This window comes from Rhineura floridana, chromosome 7 (assembly GCF_030035675.1).
Source record: "Rhineura floridana isolate rRhiFlo1 chromosome 7, rRhiFlo1.hap2, whole genome shotgun sequence".
Lineage (NCBI taxonomy): Eukaryota > Metazoa > Chordata > Lepidosauria > Squamata > Rhineuridae > Rhineura > Rhineura floridana.
In genome coordinates, this window is record NC_084486.1 from 49956453 (window position 1) to 49982811 (window position 26359).

The following is a 26359-nucleotide window of genomic DNA, read 5'->3' on the forward strand; positions in this document are numbered from 1 at the left end:
ACAGAAATGATACCAAAAATACTTTTTAAAAAATCAAGAGACAGTTTGGGCAGAACATTTGACACATGTAGATCATGCTAATTTTTTTTTTTAAAGGTGGTTACATAAGACAAGCCACTGATATTCAGGGACTGGTAAAAAATAATATTAGTAATATTAAGAAGAATGATTGACTTCACTTCAATCCTAAAATAAGTGAAGAAAAAGAAGTTCACGGAAAGAAAGTTTCCTCCTCCCCGCTGCATCCATCTCTGCTCCCCAAACCCTCCGTGGACAATGTTGGGTGGTAGGAAGGCGACGTGTTGGACAAGGGGGAATCACACACAAGGTGGAGCTGCCCTTCCCAAGCAGTCCCTTGCATGTCCACCCTACATTGTTGAAGGGGGTCCCCTGACATCCCAGAAATGCTTTTCAGAAGACACGGGATGGGCGGGGGAGAGAATGGAAATTTTCCTCCTGTGAAGTTTTCTGTTCCCTTCTTTTAGAATCCAAGCCAATAATTCTTATTAATATGTTTATTTTATCAAATGTTTAAATTTTTATGGCTTGAATACATTGGGTTGAATACACTGAGTTAGCTGAACTTAAATCAATGGGACAAATGACTTAAGTCCCACCAAATTTAATAGGCTTTTGTCTTGTAATGCTGTGCTGACTATTGTGGCAAAGATTCTGTTAACTTACTGGGTAGAATTACCTACAAAAATTGTTCAAATCCAGCTTCACTGCCTATTTGTTAAACAATGTCACCTTTCAGCAGTGCAAAGGGTGAAAGCGGGGATAGTCATAGCATTGTTAACACCCACTAGGGGGTGCTGTTTTATTTGAAAGCAATATTGGAAGAACACACATGATGATTATTGTTAACATCCAAGAAACTGAAAGGAGTATGTGAACTTAAATTCTGAACATTGTGCATAGAAAAAACTCTTTTCTCTGGTGTGACTTGTTAACACTGTATAGCATTAACGAAGCCTGTTGATTATACCAGACATAACAATGACCTATTTCCTCCAGTTGGCAATTCAGTAGATCCAGGGCCACTCAAGATCCAAAATCAACCCTGAGCATGCAGTAAATTCAATATTCCTTATAGCAGGGACTCTCGCCAGCCCCAGCCAGCACTGTCAATGGTTAGGGATGATGGGAGATCAGGGGTGACCTCTGGAGGACCACAGTTTCTCCATCCCTGCCTTACAGCTATGCTATGAGACAGAGATGTCATTTGCAGGAGCGTCTGCCATGGTAGCGAGGAGCCACTATTCCAACAGTGGTATTACTGCCACTTTCCAGGATGATGGTGGTGAGGTCAGGGTTGTGCGGGCACACAGGCAGAAGCACCAGATTGGTTCTGCTGATGTGCTGGGGCAGACCCAACCTCCCCACCGCCTTGTCCTACCCCTGCACTTACTACCCCGGCAGTAAGTGACAGTGACACTGCTGTTGGGACCCTGCTGGCAACTGCTGGTCATTTGAATGCTCAGTCAAAAGCTCTGTTCTGTTTTCAGTCCGTGATTTGACTAATCATGTCCTGAAAATGGATCTGTCAGATCAAGACACTTCTTTGCTGAATGACCAGCTGCAAGTTGTACTGAATTTGCTGTGCACTTGAGGGCAGATTTTCAGCCTTGTGAACATTTGCCACCCTTTCCCCTCCCAGTTGCACAATGACATAGTGGCTGCCAGGCAGTAAGAACCCTCATGGAAGTGGCTAACCTTTCTGAAGGGGTTCAAAATGTGGTTGATTTTGATGCAACCATGCTTTGACCAATTGCTAACATCTTCAGACACAAAGATCTGCTCCTGAAATTTAGAGAAGGGGGCAGAAAGGGATTACATATCCACAGGTCTGTGTGCAGGGCCAGCAAAAGAGGGTGGCCAGGTCGGGCCCTGGCTGAGGACCTCTGTGGCCCAGAGGGGCCCCTGAAGGGCCCCTCTTAGGGTGGGAGCATACTGCTTCCATTCTACGATTTGCGGTGGCGTGGGGTCTTGCAACCCAACCCTGCCACGGATTGCGGAGAGGGAGCTTCCAGGCACCCCCCCCCAATACAGTCAGTGAGCCTGCACGCACACCCCACCTACCTCTCCTGTCCCTGTGCGTGCTGTGCGCACATGCCTGTCATCAACCAATATGGGGGAGGGGCATCCCTGACATTAACCAATATGGCGGCAAAGGCTTCCCTGAGGAGCTAATGCCCCTGCCACCATCATCTTGGTTGATGGTAGGCATGCGCATAAGCGCATGTCATTAACACAATGTGAGAGGTAGATGGGATGTGCTGGCGACCTTATTAGCCCCGCATCACCTGTATGGGGTGGGTGGGTGTTGGGCTATGGCTGCACGGGCTTGGCTGGTGTCCAAGGACCCAGTCATGTCTGGCGCCAGCCCTGTCTGTGTATATACTGGAATATTAACCCATTTTTTTAAAAAAAGAAAGGTGTACAAACCTAGATCTTGCCAATCACCTTCTAAGGAAACACTTTTATGGTGGCTTTTTAAATAGGACTAAACAATGTAACCAAACCTTTAAAATATACATAATGCTGTTCATATATGATACATATACTAAGCATTTGTGTGGAAGTGCTCAAAATGTACACCAATTTACCTCTCCATTCCTTTTTCTCATTAAGTTAAAATGTTCGTTTTATTTGTTTTGAATTATTTGGATTGAATGCAAACTAATTTCTTAAGCCATTTATCAAAGCACTGTGTTTCCATAATACTGTTATGATACTAATATCTTCTTTCATACCTAATGTGGTAGGCGATGCAGGGACAGGAGGCAACAATGAAGAACTGGGAGGATCAGGTTTTGATGTGGGCTTGATCCGTCGGTTCACCGCTGGGGCTTAAAATGACAAAAGAAAATTGACATATCATGCTAATGAAAACAAAAGTCACATGTACTGTGAAGTCTTTTTGGTGAAAACCAGATTTTTTAAAATCAGTTCCCTTAAAACTGTTAACACAAGATTGCTTTTTTATAGTACAAGCAATATGCAGGCCCCACTCCTTTAGAAGTGTCTTAAAGTTCCTTTTGTAAAAATGAAACAGACCATTCACATGTGTAAGGACAAAGTTCAACAAGCCTACAGCAAAACCTGCTGGTATGTGCAGAACCTCAAGAATATATATTTATTTTAAAATCAGCAACTAAGAATCTGGTCCTCATTGTTTTGTGGGAAGTTTGAAAATGTGCATAAAGTATCTTCTAAAAAATTCAAGGTGAGACTTTTGCTTGCCCTAATTTCTTGCACCATGCAGTGTGGCATTTTTTCCTTCATCACCCTAGACCTTTGGAAGGGGAAGTGGGAAGTATGGATCTTATCAAAAAGAATGAATATTTTATTTATTTATTATTGTATTTATATCCAGCCTTTCTTCCAAGAAGCTCAAGGTGGTGTACATAGTTCTCTTCATCTCCATTTTATCCTCACAACCCTGTGAAGTAGGTTAGGCTGAGAGGCAGTGACTGGCCCAAGGTCACCCAATGAGCTTCACGGCCAAGTGGGGACTTGAACCCTGTTTTCCCAGGCCATTGTCCAACACTATAACCACTTCACCACAATGGCTCTTGTTAACTTAATCTGCATGCATAATTCTGAGAATAATTTTTCTTCTTTCTGTTGGAATGAAATCCAACCCTACATGTTTCAGAGCTGATGCCTTGTCCACTTAGTTGGTTTCATGAAGTTGTGTGTAAAAACATCCAAATGTTTACGTTTTTCAGGCTGTGGAGTGTTTTCTTCTGTGGGCTCAATATAATTATCTTCTTCATCATCTATAGGTACAACATAGTCTGCCTGAAGGAAAATGCAAAGATGAATTAATATATTGTATGGATAACATAGCACATAATTCAGCCATAAAATATAGCACTTTCCCCCTCAGGTTTCAATGCAGAGCTTTTAGTGCATGATTAGATTTCACTTTTGAAATAAATGGGAGGTAAAAAGTGTCATTGTTATTTTTTGTGTGTCCTGGCAAAGCCATTATGACTGCAATGGGGAGGCCTCTGCGGGCAAACCTCCTACTCTACCCAGAGAGAAGGAGATCCACAAAATCCTATGGTCCCTGAGATGCCCCTCCCAGGAACCATAAGACTGATCCCTTAAGATCATTTTAACATTAATCTCTGCTGATAGACGGTGGTTTGTTTTAGTATTACATTTTGTGCTGCTCTGGGTGGCATTTGTGGGTGTTTTTTTATGTTGGGTTTGGATTCAGTGTTGTGTTTTAGTCTTGCTTTATATGTGATATATTGTATGACATCTACAGAAATGGTTTTTAGGAGGTGACAAATGTTAAAAAGCCGATGTTTAGGATACTTATGGGAGCGCCTTGTCCCTTATATATATATTCCAACTCAAATGAACTATGATTAATTGAGAAACATCGTTTTGAGTGTTATATCACCTGTGTGCCAATATTATCTTATGCTAGAAACGTGTTTTTCTGTGGTGGTACTTGAATAATGAGGGAGAGAGATCCACCAGGCCTGTCAGGCATCTTACACCAGCATTCAGGTGGGTGATGAAAATTGGCCTTTTGAGACCTTTGAATTGAATCCAATTCAGAATGGATCCACTAAAATCAATGGAAGTAAGTCGTGGCTTACTAAAGTCCACTGATTCAATGGGTCCACTCTGAGTAAGACTTAGGCTGCAATCCTAACCCCCTTACACCAGGCTGAGGGTGATGGTTGGATTGGGCAGAGGTGTCCCTCCACCAAGTGCTTGCAGCTCATAAACTGGCCTCCCAGTGACAAAGTGACACAAATGACACTCCATCAGTGCAGCACTCCTTTCACTGACTTCAGCAGCTAGTGGAATGTCCCCAAACAGGGTATGCTAGAGGTGGGGAGAGGCTGATCCGGGCTCTGTTGTATCTCGAGCCAGTCCCACTGTTATCATGCTTCCCCATGTAGCCCCTGCTGGTGATTTCAACTTTTTAAGGCTGTTTAATTTTGGCTACTTAATTAATTTTATGTGTATTTTTACAATTTTACATTTACATTTTTAATTATATGTTGTAAGCTGCTATGAGAGCTTTGGTGATGCCATAGATTCAGCATCAAATCTGACTGACACAACTGAACTATTTCATTCTCTACAGGCAGGTGCCTTTGCATTTCTCCTGTTTGTTCTTTGCAAGAATTCATTTTGCATCTGTCAATCAATTTGAGACCACTAATTGATGTAGTAAGTGAAAGAAGAGATCTTGCTGCCTGAGGTGAAGTAACAGCCTCCTCCGCATTCAAGGTATATAGTGCCCATAGCCAACCAGCTTATTTTGGCACCTGAGACAGAAAATCTGACAAACTCTCTCCCACCCTGACAGTAAAAATGCAACAATTATACATTTTAAAACAAACCATTTGCTACCGTTCATGACACTCACCTTACCTCTCCCTAATGGTACATTGCTGATTTAAGCTGATGTAAGTTGCTGGTAAGGTGCTGATTTAGGCAACACATTCTTAACTTTGCAACAAAATGGCATCCTTTGATTGATTTTTGGAAAACCTAATACCAAGCTGCAATTAATACTTGGACCTGTTTTATTAAATTTCCCCTTTTGTTTTGTATTTTGTAAAATGTATTTACAACAGTACTACAGTTGTATTTTTGTGTCTGGTAAACTGCCCAAGGAATACGACTGAAGGGTGGCATAAAAAACTTATAATACATAAAAATACACTTTGTATATTAATTGCATATGTGACATATTAATAGCTTTATTCCTTCTTATTCTATAGCATTTCATCCTGTAAATGAACGAATAAAGCCTTAAAACAAAGAAATAAAAACAGAAGGAAGGATGGTCTCATTTGGAGACACGTGCTCCCTAATGTATATGTTATAATGATAGTATGTAATGTTGTGCTGTATTATGTTTGTCTCCAACTGCATGTGAATAATTTGCTGGTGATTTACTGTCTTATGAGTCAAAGCTCTGAGGGGGGGCAGCTCTTGCATGGACAAAAACATCTACATGAACAGGAGCAACTAGTGTTCTGTAATAGAGAATGTTGCACACATACAATGTTTCCATTTAATATGGAGCATTCTTTGGATACTGAAAGGAGCAGAGCAGCCCTTGGTCCCTCAGAACTGCATGGGAATATCAGAGCTCCTATGTGAGGACTGGAGTGACTGGTCTGGGTTGATTATCTAGATGTGTTTGTAGAACTGTAATGGCATGTGAAGTGCTATGCTGTTAGCGTTAGCAGAGTATTACAATTAATACAACCTAACAAGAAATTAAACACACTGCCGTTCTGTTAAATGAGACCATTCACACATCCCAGCTTTAAGCAGGTGAGGGTTTGTATGGCCTCAGATTGTACAATCACTTTAACATTGATCCCCGTCCTAGGAATTTAAGATGAGACTGTTAATTAGCATGGCCAGTGTCTTCCTTTTAATTATAACAACAACCATAACAATAATAATAGCAGCAAGCAAGAGGTTCTAATATTTGTTTTCTGCCACTAGCTTTGGGACTATTTACTATGGCTTGATTATGCCGATCTCCATTCTACTACTCCTGGTATTACAAATAAACTATATGTAAAGCACATTGTTAGTGCAAAGTAATACTATTTACAGGAATAAGCAAGCAGCTTTCTATTATTCTCTCCTCCATTTCTGAATCTTTGTAAATATAAATATATAAAATATATAAAAAGGACAAATGGTCCTAGAGAAATCATTTTAAAATCGTCATCATTTTTTCTTTGCAAAATCCCTAATGCTGTAGTTCAGAGGATTTATTCTAAACGTGGCCGTGTCTACTTATCTCGTAACTAGCCCAATTTATCTGCCAGCGTTACCTCATCATCCTTTGTAGGTGGAAGTATTGGCTTCAGAGCAGCAGGTGGCGGTGGCACAGTGGCCAGTTTCTTTGGCTTGGATGAAGAATGGCTTGGCAGAGTAGGCAATGGCTTGGTGATGGGCCAAAGCTTCTGTGGACCAGGCCGCTTGTTGTCTATAAATAAGAAGGAAAATCCAAGAACAATTCTTAACTTTTGAAAGGGTGCCTGAACCCCTTTCTATATTGATTTAGTCTACTTATAGAATGAGATCAATTTCAAATGTGAGACTGATGTAGAAGGAATAGGATGTGTAACTGACCTGATCAGCACATCACATTGAACCATAGTTAAACTATGGTTTAATGTGATTGAGCAGTATGCCGGCATATGCTGTTGAAATTATGGGCATTTCACTCCTCCTTTACTCCGGCTACTGCTATGCTATCTGATCTGTGTTGTCTAAACCTGGGCTTGTGGTTTGTTTCCCCCAATCAAATTGCAAGCCTGAATTTAGTCGACATAACAAGCCAGATCATGGCTTGCTTTCAAGTAGTATGACAGAAGCTTTTTCAGTAGTGTGTACCAGCATAGTTTATTTTAACTGTGGCTTAATGTAACTGCAAACTAGTCAATGTATTGTGCTTTCTGGTTCTCTGCATCTCTATCTGATAGAAGAAGCATCAGACTGCATAAGACTAGGAGCTGTATTCAACATAGTGGCAAGTAAGTAGTTTCCTGTAATTTATTTTGTTTTTAATATTGATTTTTAAACTGTTGTAGCCCACCCTGGAAGGGCGGGTAACAACAACAAGAACAACAACAACTTTATTGTTGTTGTTGTTCCAGTAGTGCAAGGATTTCTGCTTGCGCAATGGAATGCCCCCCTTCTCCCATGCATATCCCCTAAATCTGTTCTAGGCATTTCCCCAACCTTCTGGAACAGATTTCTGGAGGGCATGGTGTGCACACAGGGGGAGGAGAGGAGGGGAAGTCCTTTTGCACTAGTGGTAGTCCTTGCACTGATGGGAATATTGCCTCAGATCTTTTTTTTCTATGCAGTTGCACATTCAAAGCTACTTCAATTATGACATATTTAGCATAATTAGACCATGAACAACAGTCAAACTTACTTTTACTTGAAGTCTACTCTAGGATTCCAGCCAAAAACCACTGGAGACTACATAAAAAGCATTGTGTGAAAACTGGGTTCTGTAATCCCTCCTCCCACAGCCAGTGAAATAGGAAGTCATAAACATCTGACTCCTGAAGATGAACAGTTTTGATAAAACAGCACGACTGAGAGAATTGAATGTTCTGACTATATTCCATATTGGCTTGTGTAGTAATTTCTAAAAAATCAAGCTTTCTTGTTTTATAACAATCTAGACTTTTTAAACTCCTCTACTGTTCTTTTGGCAGGAATCTCATATTTTGGGGAGTTAATATTGTGAGACTTTGAGTGATTGCCTTTTAAAAGGTAAACTGCAGGCGCGGAAGCCTGATGTGGCCTGAAACCTGGAGGGCATGGAATTCTCTCCCCCCCCCCAGCACCGCCCACTGGTCCTGATTGCCCCTGCAATTTACTTCTGCAAATTAGTTGTTTGTGCTAATTCTGTGAATGGCGTCATGTGTATTTCAGCCCTGAGTTATATTATAATTTAATTTCACTTTCCACATCACAAAAACCACATTAGACCCATTTTTGGCATTAAAAGGGGAGCTGCATTGCGTAATCAGCATAGAGCAACACTAGCAATTTCTAACTGAAACAGCAGAGAGTCTTCTTGCATCTTAAAGACTAACATATTTATTACAGCTTAAGTATTCATGGACTCAAGTCCACTTTGTCAGATGAAGGGCAATCTTAGTTGGCACATAACAAAAGGAGAAAACTGTAAGGTGGGAGTTAGGAAAACAGGAAGATCATCCTGCTCAGCTCAGTTCTGGGAAGGAGACCAAGAATACTGGGCGTGGCCACCATCTAAATCCTTGCCTGCTTCCTTCTTTCATGCCATTACTGATGCGCTTGAATAGAGAAACAGGTACATGGAATGAGGCATCATGATTACCTGCATATTCTCCTCCAGAACACGAGCAAGCTGCTGGAATCTTTTTTTCATGCTCGGTTGGAGGCGGCTCATAGCTGTCATCACAGTTTTCTTCAGTGGGAACCACGTACATCTCAGAGTCAGAGGGGTCATCGGGATTCTCATAATCACTGTCCTAGAAATAGGGCATTCCTCATTTTCTTACAAGACTGTGACTTGCAACTTTTAGAGATATTAAACACTTTGGGTTCAGAGGTTCAATATGCCATATTTTAGCTGTAATCCAACAACGTCTGGAGAGCAACAGGTTCCCATTCAGTGCCTTATATCCCTTTCTTAAAGCAGCTCAGTAGTATAACTAGTTGCACATCAGTGATCTATGGCACTTAATTACAGCACTGCTAGCTAGATGAAAAATAAAGGTGAAGAATGCAGAAATTCATGGGGATGGTCTTTTCCCTATATCTTTTGTGATATATTTACTGAAACAACAAGAAGATGTAACTTATTTTAGTGACTCAATAGCTGAGATGGAATTTGCAGTTCTGATCCCCATGCCAGCTTCTTTTCACCCAGCTTCAAGACCACTGCTGTGAGTATTCTGGTGGCAATAGCAAGGATCACCCAATACAGATTTAAAAATACAGATACAGTAGAAGAAATAAGAATTTCTGCTCTTCAAAAGTGTGACCAGAAGACTGATTGTATTATTTATCTGTATAAATGTAAGGAAAAAATTGTGGTTTAGGGTGAAAATGCCACAAATCCAATGTATGGTCATTTAGGTTTGCTGGTGGATGTGTAATGAATATACTTACAAAATCATCTGACCACTGTTCCTCTTCCTCTGCATAAAGCAAATGCTACAGTTAGTTTGTTAGTCAAAATCTTTGACGAATATGTGGGTTAGCAAGATGTCAAATAATTCCTTCTTGCAAAATTTTATGTACAAAATGCTCCTATTTGAAGTGTTCATACAGATTGCTAATATTGTAATGTAGATTATATAAATACTGGTTCTTATACAATTCCAGAAAAAATTAAGTGCAACCCCTTAAATGTTGTTGTTATATGCCTTCAAATCGATATGCCTAAATCCATGGAAATCAGTAGAACTAATAGGGCAGGCCTACATATTCCTAATCAGAAGTAGGTTGTTTTGATTTCAGTGGGGCTTACTCCCAGGTAAGTACGTAGGTAGAGAGTTGCAACAATAATGTACACAGTTAAATGCTTTGGGATGCACTCTTAAGCATACTGGAGGAAGAAAATTCTACTGAAATCAGAGGGGACTTCTCCCCTCCCCACCTCACCATAGTAAACGTATTTTAAAACCAGTCTGCAAATCTTACTGATTTCAATAGATATGCCTACACATTTGCTTGATTGCACTATTCAACACAGTGACAAGAAGCTTCCTGTGACTGTAGTCGATTAATACTAACTATATGATTGCTTATTCTGACTTTTTAAAATAACAAAAAGGAGGAAATTATTTCCCAAGCACTAAACAAAAATTGGAGATAGCAAGAGAGTGACAGTGATGGTGTGCTTAGATACAAGGATGGTCACTTTTAATCAGGTGCTTCTTATGGCAACTTTCTGTGGCTTGCCTTTTCACTTCTAATGACTGAGAGAATGATCCCAATTTCTTTATAGTGGTAGAGGGTTAATGTTATCCACATGACACTTATTATCAACTACATAATGAAAGCACTCTTACAGTATATTCTGCATTCATTAAGTGGCCATTTACACATTACCCAAGCTGTGTTGTTTTGTGAGTGGTTCCCATGTAGCTGAGATAGTCTTTAAATAACCCAACCATCTAGATGAGAGCCAATTGATTGGGCCCCCACCAAGGAACCTGCACCCCTCCGAAAGGGTGACTTCCCCCGCCTTCCTTTATAAGTCTAAAACTCCATAGATTGTGGTTACTGCTAGCCCTAGGACTTAATAAACAGAGAATAAACAGTTTCATGCCCATACCTTGATAATCTACTGGTGGCACACTCGGGGGTGGTTTACTTGTTAGCCTGTGAACAATATAAGAATTGGATTTCCAATATAAGTACTAGGTTTCATTTCCAAACCATTAAAAAATAGTTGCATAGCAACAAACAGCTGGCAAAAATGAACAACAACAAAGAGCTGGTGACTAAAAACTGTCACAGCTAACGAGAAATTCAAAGACATTTAACAAAAGAAACAAAGACACAAACAAATCTGGGGTTTCTGATAGTTCTGGGAAAATTATGCATCTAATAGACACGGACATTTCTGCAGGAGAAGGCAAGAAATACACAACTGCAGGCGTAAGAAATACATACTGTTAATTATAAAGCTATATAACAATATTTATGATGCTAAGTAGTGGGATTTCATTTCAGTCTGCAGTTTTAGATTTGAATGCATTCAAAATTTCTTGCATATGCTGAACTAGAATCTGATTCTGCACCTCGAGATTGGTTTCTAGCTTCCTTTTTAGAAAAGGAGTTTCTTTCTTCATTTCTTCCTATTTATTTTTCACAGGGTAGAGGGACCATGTTCTCATTCTGACCAGCTTGAAAGGAGCTATTGATGAATATAAATGCATGCAGAGGTGTGTTCTCAGATCATTATAATTCCTAAGCTATTTTAGCTGGAATAATCCTAGTAAGGTGGCTGAGATTCTTCCAAGACAATTCCAATTTCAATTTGAATTTACAGCATCCATAAGGCGCAAGTCAGGCATGGAGAAAAGCTGCCTTTCCATATCTTGTTGGACTACAGTTTCCATCAGCTGCCCTAAGTGCCCTATTATAGGGTAGAAGGGCGGGATAGAAATACTTTAAAATGAAATAAATAAATAATATCATCCCTGATTATTGGCCATGCTATCTGGAGCTGATGGGAAATGGAGTCCAACAACATCTGGAAAGCCACAAGTTCCCCAGTCTTCCTGTAAGCTTTTGTTTGGGGCTACAAACAAAAAACTGACAATGTCATGGCTTCCTAGGCAAGAGAGATACATCTCTCCCAACAAGAACTTATTCCATTCTAATTTCCACAACTCAGACCACATTTTCTCTAGGTCTCTAGAGTGCTAGAAGAGAAGCACCAAGGGTGGATCGGGATTGAGTTCTTATTGTTGGCCAAGCCAATTGCTTGGATACCGTGGAGTGCTGTGTCCAGACAGCTACCCTCTCACCCAGGTTTTTGGCACACTGTATCCTCAAGTCATTCTCTTCTGGTTATGTCGGATCTAGGGTTCTGCATAATGAACCCTTCAGATATCCATGGACTCTGGGCTCAAAAGATAATTTATAGATATACATAAAAAACAAGAAGTCACTGTTCCCTGTATGCACAGTTGTGCAATTTTACAATTTAGATAAAAGCCATGCACATTTTCCTGCTTGCCTGGGATGATGATGGTCAATATGCTGCTTTGCTTGTCATTATCACCAACATCAGGTGGAGGTCTACTCAATTTGAGCAGTACATTTCTCTCCTAGCAGCCTCCCATTCCCTATTCCAGCTTGTTCAGAGAGGTTCTCCCAACCCTCCAAGGAGGGTTTTTTTTTGGGGGGGGGGGAGGGAGAATATGTGACTGGAGTGGGATTTAGAAGACAGGAAATTCTTTCTATGATCTTCCTTGAATTAATTTCTCTTAGAATCCAAGCCAATGAGGCTAACTTCCAAATTAGGATACTGATGCTTGCAACACTTAAGGGAGGAGTTCATCTTTGATAACCATGGTTGAGTGAAGTGAAATTTCTATCTGCTTCATGATGGCAGTATATGTCTTATTGGGATGGGGCTGTCCTGTAGTATGACATGGTTGTTTGAATTAAGTTTATTTATAGATTTTCAAGTAGAATTATATGTGGGTTTAACAAAACAAAATGCATTGGCAAAACAATCCATGAGATGGTCCTTTGATGGCATGAATATTCATGTTTTTTCTGTCTATGTACTTTTAGGAAAAAATAAATGATAGAGTGATGGTCTAGGGACTGGATAGGAGAGAGACGATGGGGAAGAGAGAAAGGTCTGCTTCTAAACATAAATCCTGGCAGAAAACACAGAACATCACTACACTGAAAACAGGCAACAGGGCTTCATGCTGAACAACTTCTGCAATTCTCAGTTTCATACCGATCCCACGTATTTTTTCCAGTTTTGCAAATTAAGGCCACTTGTTCATTTTGGAACCTAAATATCAACAGGAAAAAAGAAAAAAATGTTCTCAAGCAGGTTAGGTTTGTCAGCGTATGAAAGCTTTGAATGTAGTAATCTTCCTTGCAAATGGAATTAACCACAAATGCACACTGCTATTTGTATAGCATCATCTAACAAGTCTATGACAGCATGCTTTCCACAGTCATATGCTCAAGGCATCCATGTGTATTTGGAGGAAGTCTTTAGTTGCTCTGCCTTGTAAGCTACTAAAGTAATCACTCAGCTGTCTTTTAAAGAACCTCTGGACTATGGGCTAATCTTGGCCCACCAGGGGTTTCAATTTGGCCTGCAGGGTCATTTCCCCCAAACCATGCCCACTGATGTCAGCTGGCATCACTGGGTGACCTCAGCTGGTGGGCAGGATGATGGGGTTCAATCCTGCTTGGTATTGCTTTGCCAGTGCATTCCCTGTGGGGAACACACTGGTGATGCAGACCCTCCTTGCACACCATGGACAGGTGGGTGGGACTGCCTACCCATCAGTCACCTGATGCCATCATGATGTCAGATGACTATACAGGTGGGTGACCCCTCCCACCTGTCAAAAAGTTCCCCATCCCCCTGCTCTAAAGGGAGCTTTGGCAGATCAGTGTGTTGAACTGCTGCTAAAGAAATTAAGGGAAAAGCTCCTGTGGGCATGGATTGATTGAATTTGTGCACTTCTAGGGATGAAGCCATTTATAGGTCATGTAAACTTGCTTAACTTGTTTGGGGATCACAGGCATAGACCTTTTACAAGCTTGGTCATAAAGCAGGGGTGTGAAACCTGTGGCCCTCCAAACACTGCAGGACTCTCTGATCAGCCCCAGGCAGCATGACCAGTGCTCAGGTAAGACAGAAGCTGTAGTCTTGCAACATGCGGAAGGCCAAAGGCTCACCCCTGCAGTTAAGAAAAGTATTGGTCATTGATTGGGGCTGGTCTGGCCTGCTCTTGTTTCTTTAAATAGCAACTTGATTAGCACCAAACAGAAGGTGAAGCTTTTAATGCCATTGAGATAAGCATTATCACTTGTTAGTTTCTGCTATCTGCAGATTAAGCTATTGTTAGAAGAGCAGCAGCAGGGTTCTGTATAAAATAAGTTGGACACCTTCATCATGAAACATCACAGTAGTTACCAAACTGACAATAAATCTGATGAGCAAAAAACTTCTACATTGTTTTCTTAGCAACAAGCAATATATGATGCCTATGTCTGTGAGAGAGCACACGAGCCCTTCAATCAACGTTCCATTATTATCATTATAGATGTAGATATTCCATCATGAAACCCCAGTTCCCTTTTTTGTTCAGTTATGCTACAATTTATGATCTCCCTTTCAGTGTTATTTCCTCTTTCTTGTTATGCCTCAGTTCATTCCCTTGACTTGCACCGTCAGTATGCAAAACATTGCTGTTTTCACGGGGACCGTTTTGACAGTGTGTGAGGGCCAAGAGGTGGTGACCCAGTTCTGGGACACAAAGCAGCTTTGTCATTACAGTAAAATTTTATCTCCTTTTAAAAAATTTAATAATAGATAAAACGAAGTCATGTATTTATCTAACACTGGGATGTTTAGCCATGAATGATCCTGTAAGTCACTCTACCCATACAAGGATACTTATGTGGTGTTGAGCAAGTGCTTTTAAAACCAAGTTTCCACTAGCAGAGAAACGTCATGCCCATCAGCATTGCTCCATGGACTTGTACATTTTTTACACAGAAAGAGTTAAACCAAGTGGGGTTTCCCTTATCACTTTAGCACTATGATTTATTTCATTTATTTCATGAACATTTGTGTCTTGCTCTTCCTCTTTAAGGAGAATTAGAGCACTATAAATTAAAAAAAATATGAACACAACAGGAACCAGCAACAAAACTCATAGCAGTCAAAATATAAAACACATGATTAAAAGGAAAAGTTTAAACTTTCCTCCTAAATGCAACAGTGAATGTTTGTTGTTGTTGTTGTTATTATGTGCCTTCAGGTCGATTACGACTTATGGAGACCCTATGAATCAGTGACCACCAAGAGCATCTGTCGTGAACCACCCTGTTCAGATCTTGTAAGTTCAGGTCTGTGGCTTCCTTTATGGAATCAATCCATCTCTTGTTTGGCCTTCCCCTTTTTCTACTCCCTTCTGTTTTCCCCAGCATTATTATCTTTTCTAATGAATCATGTCTTCTCATTATGTGTCCAAAGTATGATAACCTCAGTTTCATCATTTTAGCTTCTAGTGATAGTTCTGGTTTAATTTGTTCTAATACCCATTTTTTTGTCTTTTTCACAGTCCATGGTATCCGCAAAGCTCTTCTCCAACACCACATTTCAAATGAGTTGATTTTTCTCTTATCCGCTTTTTTCTCTGTCCAACTTTCACATCCATACATAGAGATCGGGAATACCATGGTCTGAATGATCCTGACTTTAGTGTTCAGTGATACATCTTTACATTTGAGGACCTTTTCTAGTTCTCTCACAGCTTTTTAGTTCTCTCCTAGCCTTCTTCTGATTTCTTGACTATTGTCTCCATTTTGGTTAATGACTGTGCCAAGGTATGGATAATCCTTGACAAGTTCAATGTACTCATTGTCAACTGTAAAGTTGCATAAATCTTCTGTTGTCATTACTTCAGTCTTTTTGATGTTTAGCTGTAGTCCTGCTTTTGTGCTTTCCTCTTGAACTTTCATCAGCATTCGTTTCAAATCATTACTGGTTTCTGCTAGTAGTATGGTATCGTCTGCATATCCTAAAGTATTGACATTTCTCCCTCCAATTTTCACACCCCCTTTATCTTTCCGTATATGTTCTGCATACAGATTAAACAAATAGGGTGAGAAGATACACCCCTGTCTCACACCCTTTCCGATGGGGAACCAATTGGTTTCTCCATATTCTGGCCTTACAGTAGCCTCTTGTGCAGTGTATAGGTTGCGCATCAGGACAATCAGATGCTGTGGCACCCCCATTTTTTTTAAAGCATTCCATAGTTTTTCATGATCTACACAGTCAAAGGCTTTGCTGTAATCTATAAAGCACAGGATAATTTTCTTCTGAAATTCCTTGCTCCGTTCCATTATCCAACGTATGTTTGCGATATGATCTCTGGTGCCTCTTCCCTGTCTAAATCCAGCTTGGACATCTGGCATTTCTCGCTCCATATATGGTAAGAGCCTTTGTTGTAGAATCTTGAGCATTACTTTACTTGCATGGGATATTACGGCAATAGTTTGGTAATTACTGCATTCCCTGGGATCCCCTTTCTTTGGAATTTGGATGTATATTAAACTCTTCCAGTCTGTGGGCCATTGTTTAGTTTTCCATATTCGTTAACAAATTTTTGTCAAAATTTGGACAAATTCAGTCTCAGCAGCTTGTAGCAACTCTATTGGTATGCCATCTGTTCGTGGTGATTTGTTTCTTCCAAGTATTATAAGAGCAGCTTTTACCTCACATTCTAAAATTTCTGGTTCTTCAACGTATGGTTCCTCTGTGAATTAATCTGTCATCCTGGCATCTCTTTTATAGAGTTCTTCAGTGTATTGCTTCCATCTTCCTTTTATTTCATCTCGGTCAGTCAGTGTGTTCCCCTGTTGATTATTCAACATCCCTAGTCATGGTTTAAATTTCTCTTTCATTTCTCTAATCTTTTGGAATAGGGCTCTTGTTCTTCCCTTTTTGTTGACCTCTTCTATTTCTATACAATAACTATTGTCCAGCATAAGGGTAGACTTGAGGGTCGGGGAGGGGCAGTTGCTGTGGTCTATAGGAGCTCCATCTTCCTCTGCAGGCACCCTGTCCATGTGACTACTGGTCTGGAGTGTTTGCACCTTATGTTGGGTCAGCGGGACAGACTGGGGATTCTGTTGGTGTACCACCCACCCCGCTGCCCAACAGACTCCCTAGCTGAGCTGACGGAGGTGGTCTCAGGTGTACTGTTGAGATCCCCCAGACTGTTGGTTCTGGGGGATGTCAACATCCATGCTGAGGCCACCTTATCTGGGGTGGCTCAGGATTTCATGGTCTCCATGACAACCATGGGACTGTCCCAATATGCCATTGGCCCAACACATGTAGCAGGGCATACTCTAGATTTGGTTTTTGCATCTGGACATGGAGTTGGTGATCTGAATGTGGGGGGCCTTACATCAGTCCCTCTGTCATGGACAGATCACTGCTTGCTGAAGTTTAGACTTATAGCGGCTTTTCCCTTCTGCAAGGGTGGGGGACCTATTAAGCTGGTCCGCCCCCAGAGACTAATGGATCCGGGTGGTTTCCAAAGGGCTCTGGGGAGTCTTCCGGCTGATAGGGCTGTCGAAACCCTGGTTGAACTGTGGGATACAGAAATGACCCGTGCGGTTGACATGATTACTCCTGAGCGTCCTCTCCTGTGTAGAGCTTGTACGGCTCCATGGTATACCCCAGAGCTGAGAGTGATGAAACAATATCGGAGACGGCTTGAGTGCAGATGGAGACGAACTCCTAGTGGATGCAATTATACACTGGTAAGTGCCTACGGTAATCTGTATTTAGGGGCAGTGAGGGCAGCAAAAAAACAATATTTTGCTGCCACTATCAAATCATCAATCTGCCGCCCAGCGGAGCTCTTCAGAATTGTCCGGGGGCTATTACACTCTGGCCCCAGGGACATGGTAGAACCATCTGAGGCCCGCTGTAATGAATTTGCTAGGCACTTCCAGGATAAAATCTTTCACATCCGCCAGGACTTAGACTCCAGTGTTATAGCAGGTGAATCAAGTGAGGTATCCAGAGCACAGCCTTGTCCCGATTTCTTGGATGAGTTTCAGTTGGTGCAGCTTGAAGACGTTGACAAGGTACTTGGACAGGTTTGTGCAACCACTTCTGTGCTGGATCCTTGCCCTTCTTGGCTAATAAAAGCTAGCAGGGATGGAACAGCCGGCTGGGCCAGGGAAGTGATTAATGCCTCTCTGCGAGAGGGGGTGGTCCCTGGCTGCCTGAAAGAGGCAGTAGTGAGACCACTCCTGAAGAGGCCCTCCCTGGACCCAGAAAATCTTAATAACTATAGGCCGGTAGCAAATGTTCCATCGGTCTTGGATGAGACCGATTATCTGGATCCATTTCAGTTGGGTTTCAGGCCTGGTTTTGGCATGGAAACAGCCTTGGTCGCCCTGTATGATGACCTTTGTCAGGAGAGAGACAGGGGGAGTGTGACTCTGTTGATTCTCCTTGATCTCTCAGCGGCTTTCGATACCATCGACCATGGTATCCTTCTGGGGAGACTAGCTGAGTTGGGAGTGGAAGGGACTGCGTGGTGGTGGTTCTGCTCCTACTTGGCAGGTCGCCTCCAGAAGGTGGTGCTTGGGGAACATTACTCGGCACCCTGGACTCTCCAGTATGGGGTTCCACAGGGATCAGTTCTGTCCCCCATGCTGTTCAACGTCTACATGAAACCGTTGGGTGCGGTCATCCGGAGCTTTGGAGTGCGTTGCCATCAGTATGCTGATGACACGCAGCTCTATTTCTTCTTTTCATCTTCTTCAGGTGAGGCTGTCAATGTGCTGAACCGATGCCTGACTGCGACAATGGACTGGATGAGAGCTAATAAACTGAGGCTCAATCCAGCCCAGTGTCATGGCCCCATCAGAGGACTCATCAGACGAGGATGACTCGGGAGTAACAGCAGCAGACCCAGAAGCAGCAGACCCAGAAGGAGAAATGGAGGAAACTCCTGAGAACCCAGCTCCTTCTGCCCCTCAGCTGCAGAGCACCCCAGACACAGCTGAAGCCCTTCAGCCAGACGCAGCCAGTGAACAGGATACTCCCCCCTCACCTGCAGAACGTAGACAACAGAAGGTCAGGCAGAAGAGGGGCAGGCCTGTCCACTTAAGGCCAAAACACTGAGGGCTCACACCTGCTGACAAACCTGCTCCTTAAAAGTCAAACCTTGGCTTCAGCTTGTTGCTGACTACAACGTCAGGTGTGACCACTGTGTGTCTTCCTATCCCCTGAATCTTGACTTGGACTAATCTCTCGGCAAACTAGACCCGGACCTTCACTGACGTCTCTTCTGGATTTCTGGCTTGGCACGTAAGCTTTGAACAGCCTCTGCCCTTATCTTGCTTCCTCCTTGCTAGCCTGGCAGATTTATAGCCAAGCTGCCGGCTGAGGACTTACGGCCTGGCAATTACCAAGGAATCTCCAGCCCTGCCTGCACCCCCACCGACACTGCTGTCTCAGTGAAGAGCTGACATATAGTTTGGATCTCACATTGTCACTGGAGGCGCAGGTGGCCTCGATGGCTAGGAGTGCCTATTTCCAGCTCTGACTGATTCACCAGCTTTGGACCCTTTTGGACAGAGATGACTTGGCCTTGGTACTCCATGCTCTGATAACTTCCAGACTGGATTATTACAATGTGCTTGAAGATGGCTTGGAGATGGCGAGATGATTGGCTGAGTGTTTAAAATGGCTGAATGTATAAAAGGAAGAGTGAGAGTGGAATAGGGGGGAGAAGAGAAAGAGTGGATTGCTTGGTGGGGTTTGAGAGAGTTGTTTGCCAGGAGAGCGTGAAGAAGGAGGGAGGTGGAGTTCGGATTAGTATTGAGTAAAACCATATGCTTATGTGCCTTAAGAAGAAATCTTGTTAATCTTGTTAGCTTTCTTATCTTTAATAAATACTTAATTTGGTTTACCAAAGGCCTGATCCTTGGCTGGGGTTTCACAGACCAGAAGGGAGGGTAAGATAATGACCAAGGCTGAAGGGGAACTGTAACAAATGGTGGCAGCGGTGAAGAGAATAACAATACCAGTATTCAGAGTCTCTGGGAATACTAGTATTGGGACGTTACTGGTGGTTGCCTAGCAGGGGGATCTGTTGAGATCAGTGCTAGAGCGGGGAGAGAAACCATAGGAGAGTGCGGTCCGGACTGGTGGAGTCCCTGGTGGTGCCTAGAGACAGGCAGTAACCACGAGCAGGTAGGAACCTGATAGGGAGAGCCAGAGAAGGACGCATCACAGCTGCCTTTTATCAAGTCATACCATTGGTACGTCTAGCTTAGTACTGTCTGCACTGACTGGCAGCAGCTCTCTAGGGTATCCGGCAGGGGTCTCTCTCAGGCCTATCTGGAGACACTAGAGATTGAGTTTGGGGTCTTCTGTGTACAAAGCAGGTGCTCTACCACTGGGCTATGGCCATTCCCAAGCAATAGGGCCCCAGAAAGATTTTTTTAAAGCAAAGTAACTAAAAATTAGGACTATCAACTAATCAGTATTTATTTATTTATTTGTTTGTTTGTTTGTTTATTGCATTTGTATACCGCCCCACAGCCGAAGCTCTCTGGGCAGTTTACAACAATTAAAAATATTAAAAACAAATATACAAATTTAAAAACACATTTTTAAAAAGCAATTTAAAAACACATGCTAAAATGCCTGGGATAAGAGGAAAGTCTTGACCTGGTGCCGAAAAGATAACAGTGTTGGCGCCAGGCGCACCTCGTCAACAACATCATTCCATAATTTTTTTAATCAATAATCTGCCTTGCAATCAATTTCAATTCATTTGTGTATTCCTCAGAACTTATGTAGATGCCTTTTTGAGAAATTGAAAGAAGTGGAAGATCCCTTAAAATGTACTACACAAAAATCTGTCATGGCCCCGTCAGAGGACTCATCGGACAAGGATGACTCGGGAGTAACAGCAGCAGACCCAGAAGCAGCAGACCCAGAAGGAGAAATGGAGGAAACTCCTGAGAACCCAGCTCCTTCTCCCCCTCAGCTGCAGAGCACCCCAGACACAGCTGAAGCCCTTTAGCCAGACGCAGCCAGTGAACAGGATACCCCCCCTCACCTGCAGAACGTAGACAACAGAAGGTCAGGCAGAAGAGGGGCAGGCCTGTCCACTTAAGGCCAAAACACTGAGGGCTCACACCTGCTGACAAACCTGCTCCTTAAAAGTCAAACCTTGGCTTCAGCTTGTTGCTGACTACAGTGTCAGGTGTGACCACTGTGTGTTTTCCTATCCCCTGAACCTTGACTTGGACTGATCTCTCGGCAAACTAGACCCGGACCTTCACTGACGTCTCTTCTGGATTTCTGGCTTGGCACGTAAGCTTTGAACAGCCTCTGCCCTTATCTTGCTTCCTCCTTGCTAGCCTGGCAGATTTATAGCCAAGCTGCCGGCTGAGGACTTACGGCCTGGCAATTACCAAGGAATCTCCAGCCCTGCCTGCACCCCCACTGACACTGCTATCTCAGTGAAGAGCTGACACCCAGACTGAGATGCTGCTAGTGGGCAGTTCTCCTGACCGGATAGTGGATGTCCAACCTGTCCTGGATGGGGCTGCACTCCCCCTGAAGGAGCAGGTTCGTAGCTTGGGGGTTCTCCTAGAACCATCTCTGCCACTTGAGGCTCAGGTAGCCTCGGTGGCACGGAGTACCTTCTATCAGCTTCGGTTGGTAGCCCAACTACGTCCCTATCTGGACAGGGATAACCTGGCTTCAGTTGTCCATGCTCTGGTAACCTCCAAATTAGATTACTGCAATGCACTCTACGTGGGGCTGCCTTTGAAGACGGTTTGGAAACTGCAGCTTGTGCAAAATGCAGCTGCGAGATTGGTAACAGGGACCAGACGGTCCGAACATATAAAACCGATTCTGGCCTGCTTGCATTGGCTGCCTGTATGTTTCTGAGCTTGATTCAAGGTGCAGATTTTGACCTATAAAGCCTTACATGTCTTGGGACCACAATACCTGATGGAACGCCTCTCCCGATACGAACCCACCCGTACACTACGTTCAATATCAAAGGCCCTCCTTCGGGTGCCTACTCCAAGGGAAGCTCGGAGGGTCGCAACAAGGGAGAGGGCCTTCTTAGTGGTGGCCCCCAAATTATGGAATGATTCCCTGACGAGGTGTGCCTGGTGCCAACACTGTTATCTTTTCGGCGCCAGATCAAGACCTTCCTCTTCTCCCAGGTATTTTAGCATGTGTTTTAAATTGTTTTTATATTGTTTTAAATTTCAAAATTGTGTTTTAAATTGTTTTTAAAATATGTGTTTTAAATTGTATATTTGTTTTAATGTTTTTGATTGCTGTAAACCACCCAGAGAGCTTCGGCTATGGGGCAGTATACAAGTGCAATAAATAAATAAATAAATTGTAATAGTTCTCTTTGTCCCTACGTACTAGTCACTGTATTGTTGCATTTAGGGTTCTGACCGTGTTTCTATCAACAGTGAAGGAGACATAGGGATATCCCAGGAAGGGAGTCCCAGAGGTGGAGGACTGCCCCAGAGAAGCCCTTCTCATACAATGTCACCTTTATGAATTCCTGAAGGGACATTAAAAAGGGTCTCTGTGGAAGATCTTAGTTCTTAGACATTATTAGACATTATTATATGGAAGAAGACAGTCCTTCAGGTATGGCTGCAGCATTATGAACCACCTGAAGTTTCCAAAGTCTTTAAAGGCAGCCCAACATAGAGCATATTACACTAATCAGAGATGACAAAGGCATGGATCACTGTAGCCAGATAAGGATACAGTTGGCACACCAGTCTTAATTGTGCAAAGGTGCTCCTAGTCACAGAACAAGGTTTGAAATCCAGGTCTAAGGACCAGATCCAAGAGCACTCCCAAACTGAAAGCCTGAGTTTTCAGGAGTACAACTCCTCCCAACACTGCTTTAACCTCCTACTGGTTGGAAGAACCTGGGTCTATGATGGAATAAACTGCACCTCATGATGTTCTCCCTTACATGCAATTTTAAGGCTATGCACCTGCCAGCATTCTTACTTACTTACTAATTAATTAATTAGATTTATATCCTGCCCTTTCTTCCAGTAGGAGCCCGGGGTGGCATTCTTGATTGAGCATGTCTAACATTTCCAGTTATTTCCTTGTTTTGGGTGGATACATGCTGTCCTTTACTGCTTACAAGTGGTCTGCTGCTAAAATTAGCCAACACTTAGTCCAAAAGTCTACTAATACCTCATTCATCAAAGCAGCTACAAATTTAGGGAGCAAAGCTCTAACTGGAGTTGGTAGCCTGTGGGCCACATGCAGTCCTCAGCTCATTTTGTGCAGTCCACAGGGACGGGGTGGGAGGAATACATTGGGGTGGCAGATGGAGAGAGAGTGCACATGATACCATCCTACAGTGCTGCAAACTTCACCCACCATTGGCTCTGGCCCTACCCACTGTGTTGGCTGCTGCTCCCCTGTTCCTGGGATGACTTTTCTTGTGAGTTAATGGAAAACTCACTTTCCTAGGAAAAAAAGATCCCTCATCCTTGGCATGTAGTGATTAAAAAGCTACTGCAGCAATGCCCATGGTAGCTAAATAGAGCCATCCTGTGAACAGGGGAGTTAGTATACCTCTGTGTACCACATATTGAGAGCACCTAACAGGGGAAAGAGGTCTCCTTCAAGCCCCACTTATGAGCAACTAGCTGGCTGATCTCAGGAACAGAATGCAAGGCTAGATGGATCTTTGGTCTTTTTCAGCAAAGCAGCTCTTATTTAAAGCTCCCCCCCCCCGTCTATATTAGAGCCAAGGAAAGGCATAAGCATTTATGTAGATGGAGGCAGGTGCAGTCTTCACAAAGGAAGGTAATAATTGCAGGTGTGATATATGAGCTAATACGAAAGGATTCTTGTTGCAGTGTGCCTTTCTGCAGTCATCTATATTTAGACAAGTGTTTTAAGGATAAATACAGAGTTAAGCACACACATAGCAGTTGTGGTGTGGGGAAAATGGTTCTCTCTTGCTCTCAAAAATAAATTAAATTGCTGAAAGGTTTCTGAAGGAGGGAGAACAACCATGCTGATCTTGTTTATCAGGTCTGTTGCAAAAGAAATTGAGACAAGGTGTGGTTGTGCCATTCTAATACAGAGATATCAGTTTAAATGCAGTCGTTGAAAGGCGTTGTGTATGAAGACAATACATAACAGCTGAAGGGGGAAATGATTATCTTATAAGGCTGCAATCCTAACCCTACTTACCTGGGAGTAAGCCCCATTAGCTTCAGACCCCACTTACGTCTGAGTAGACAGGGTTAGGATTGCACCGTTCATTGAAATGAATCCACCACAATTATTTATGATTTAAAAACAGGTTATTTAGTGGAATTCTCTGCAAGGTAGGGTACATGCGTACTCCTACTATTGCTCCTCCTTGTGAAATGCTCACCTTGAGAAAGGTCATAACCATCATTCTATGAGGCTGAAACTATTTGTGAAGAACCTTCAGCCTGCTTTTTACATGCATGGGGGTTTCTTGTAACCTGTTGTTTTGCAGGCTCATTCAGAAAAAAAAAACTGCAATTCTTCACCAGCTGCATATATATCTTTATATGTAAACCTTAGTGAGGTAGCCCATCTGAAGCTTAGGGGTTCCATATGCCTAGGAACAGCAATGAGTTGCCATTGAGAAACATCTGAAGATAACGCTGAAAGTCAGGGACATTTGTGAAGATGGTGTTATACTGTAGGGGAGTACAAGGAGTCACATTGAATCCTGCCAGCATGTAACTCCAGGGCTTAAAATTTGGACTGACTGCCCAGACATTACTAGGCCAAGTTCCTTGTGTATTGATTGGGTACAGATTACCTTAAGGCCGACCTGATTCCTTATATTCCTGCCCAATCACTGAGATCTCCTAACAGCTCTGAGCACCCTAAACAAACCACAGCTGCCAGGATCCTTTGGGGCAAGGCATTATCAGTCATGGTATGTGGTATAATGTTACTTTAAATGTATACTGTAGATGGGACCTTGGTCACAGTGAAATGTGTCAGAATGTTGGGAACTGTCTTACATACACTCTAACTGTTATTAACAAAACACTCATTTGGACAGAGATCAGTTGATGTCCTGAAAGTTCAGGGGCTGTTCTGGCATCTGAAGCCCCTCTTATATAACATCCTATGCACACTTAGTTGGGAGTAAGCCCCATTGAACATGCTGGGACTTAGTTCTGAGTAGACATGCACAGGCTTACACTGAATGAATGCATCAGAAGTAGGCATTAAAAAGAGTAAAACATTCAGTCATGTAAATGACTGATGTACATAGCTTACTTTTTGAACTTGCTCATTATTCCACTGTCATTTTTCTTGATATCATGTACTATCTTTTGAAGTTGCCTGCAGGAAAGAAAACATGAAAACCTATCATCAGACTGGCTGCATTATTAATACAATAAGAGGATGTACTACAACATATATAACTAGACACATCAGAAGTCTTATATTTGCTATCTTGTGTTCATTTTCTTTCACCACTTTTCTTTCGCTTTCTTTCTGCTAGTGGCATGTGTTTGTTCTTCTAAGAAGCTCTTAGTAAACTCCTCAAAATGTTCTGTAGCCATGCAATTTAAAGTAAGCATCCAAAGAACATCAGTACAAATCTATGGTCAGATGACACTGATTCAATCAGTGTATTGAGTAACTTCATAGAAAGTGAATTCACAACATTCCTTTTATGGGAATCTTTGGTAGTTCTTAGTTTACATGTGTTTTCTACATAGGTGTTTTCAAGCGATTGTGAGCTAAAATGAATTTAGGACATGAGGGAAATAGCTCTCTCCCACTGCTGCTCCTCAGCAACTGGTTTTCAGAGGAATTTAGAGGCATGCTGCCTCTTCTGATCCAAGAAGTGATACACAGCCATCATGACTAGTAACCATCGATAACCTGGTATCACTGGATATCCTGGATGAATTTGTCTAATCCCTTAAACCATTTACACTGGTGGCCATTGCCGCATCTTTTTTATCTCAGCATGATGTGAAGAAGTACAGCTTCACTGGATGAACCAGATTTTCTAGTACAATGAGAAAGTGAAAGCTGTTTCCCCACTTTTTCCTTACAACATGCAAAAATTTTAAAATCTCCTTTTATTGAAAATTGCCCAGGAAACTTTGGTTATTGGATATCACAGAAATGCAATGCAATGAATCAATAAATTCATGTCGTTTCCCCCCCCCACACTTTCTTGCCTCTTTGGTAAAATAAAGATGCAGACACAAGCATTATAACCTTTTCTTGCTGAGGAGTTGCATCAGACCCCTAATAATTTTGATTGCCCTTTTCTGCAGATGACTTTTTCTTCTAACAGTGTGGTAGCTTTTATTTATTACATTTTCAGTTAAGCTTAACATTTCTTTAATTATCTCAAAAAGGTGCCTATACTGAGGTTTTGGTGCTATGCAGATGTATTTGCATTTCATTGATTAGTTAATTAGTGGAAAGGAAGACCTTTGGATGACAGACACATTTTCCAGACCCTGGTCTATCCTGCAA

The 26359-nt window shown here is 42.3% G+C and overlaps 1 protein-coding gene across 9 annotated transcripts in view; it reads right to left on the reverse strand.

Annotated features, from left to right (window-relative positions):
* BLNK (B cell linker) overlaps positions 1-26359 on the reverse strand; it is a 164556-nt gene that overhangs the window by 21983 nt on the left and 116214 nt on the right. For 7 of the 9 annotated variants that reach the window (XM_061635577.1, XM_061635575.1, XM_061635580.1 and 4 more), the window contains 8 exons: positions 25136-25201; positions 13010-13066; positions 10859-10905; positions 9688-9716; positions 8891-9044; positions 6840-6994; positions 3726-3807; positions 2757-2852 (listed from right to left, as the gene is read on the reverse strand). In XM_061635577.1, the coding sequence (XP_061491561.1) occupies positions 2757-2852; positions 3726-3807; positions 6840-6994; positions 8891-9044; positions 9688-9716; positions 10859-10905; positions 13010-13066; positions 25136-25201 (686 nt within the window). The remainder of the gene's footprint in view (positions 1-2756; positions 2853-3725; positions 3808-6839; positions 6995-8890; positions 9045-9687; positions 9717-10858; positions 10906-13009; positions 13067-25135; positions 25202-26359) is intronic. The other 2 variants (XM_061635574.1, XM_061635579.1) reach the window with 1 other exon arrangement.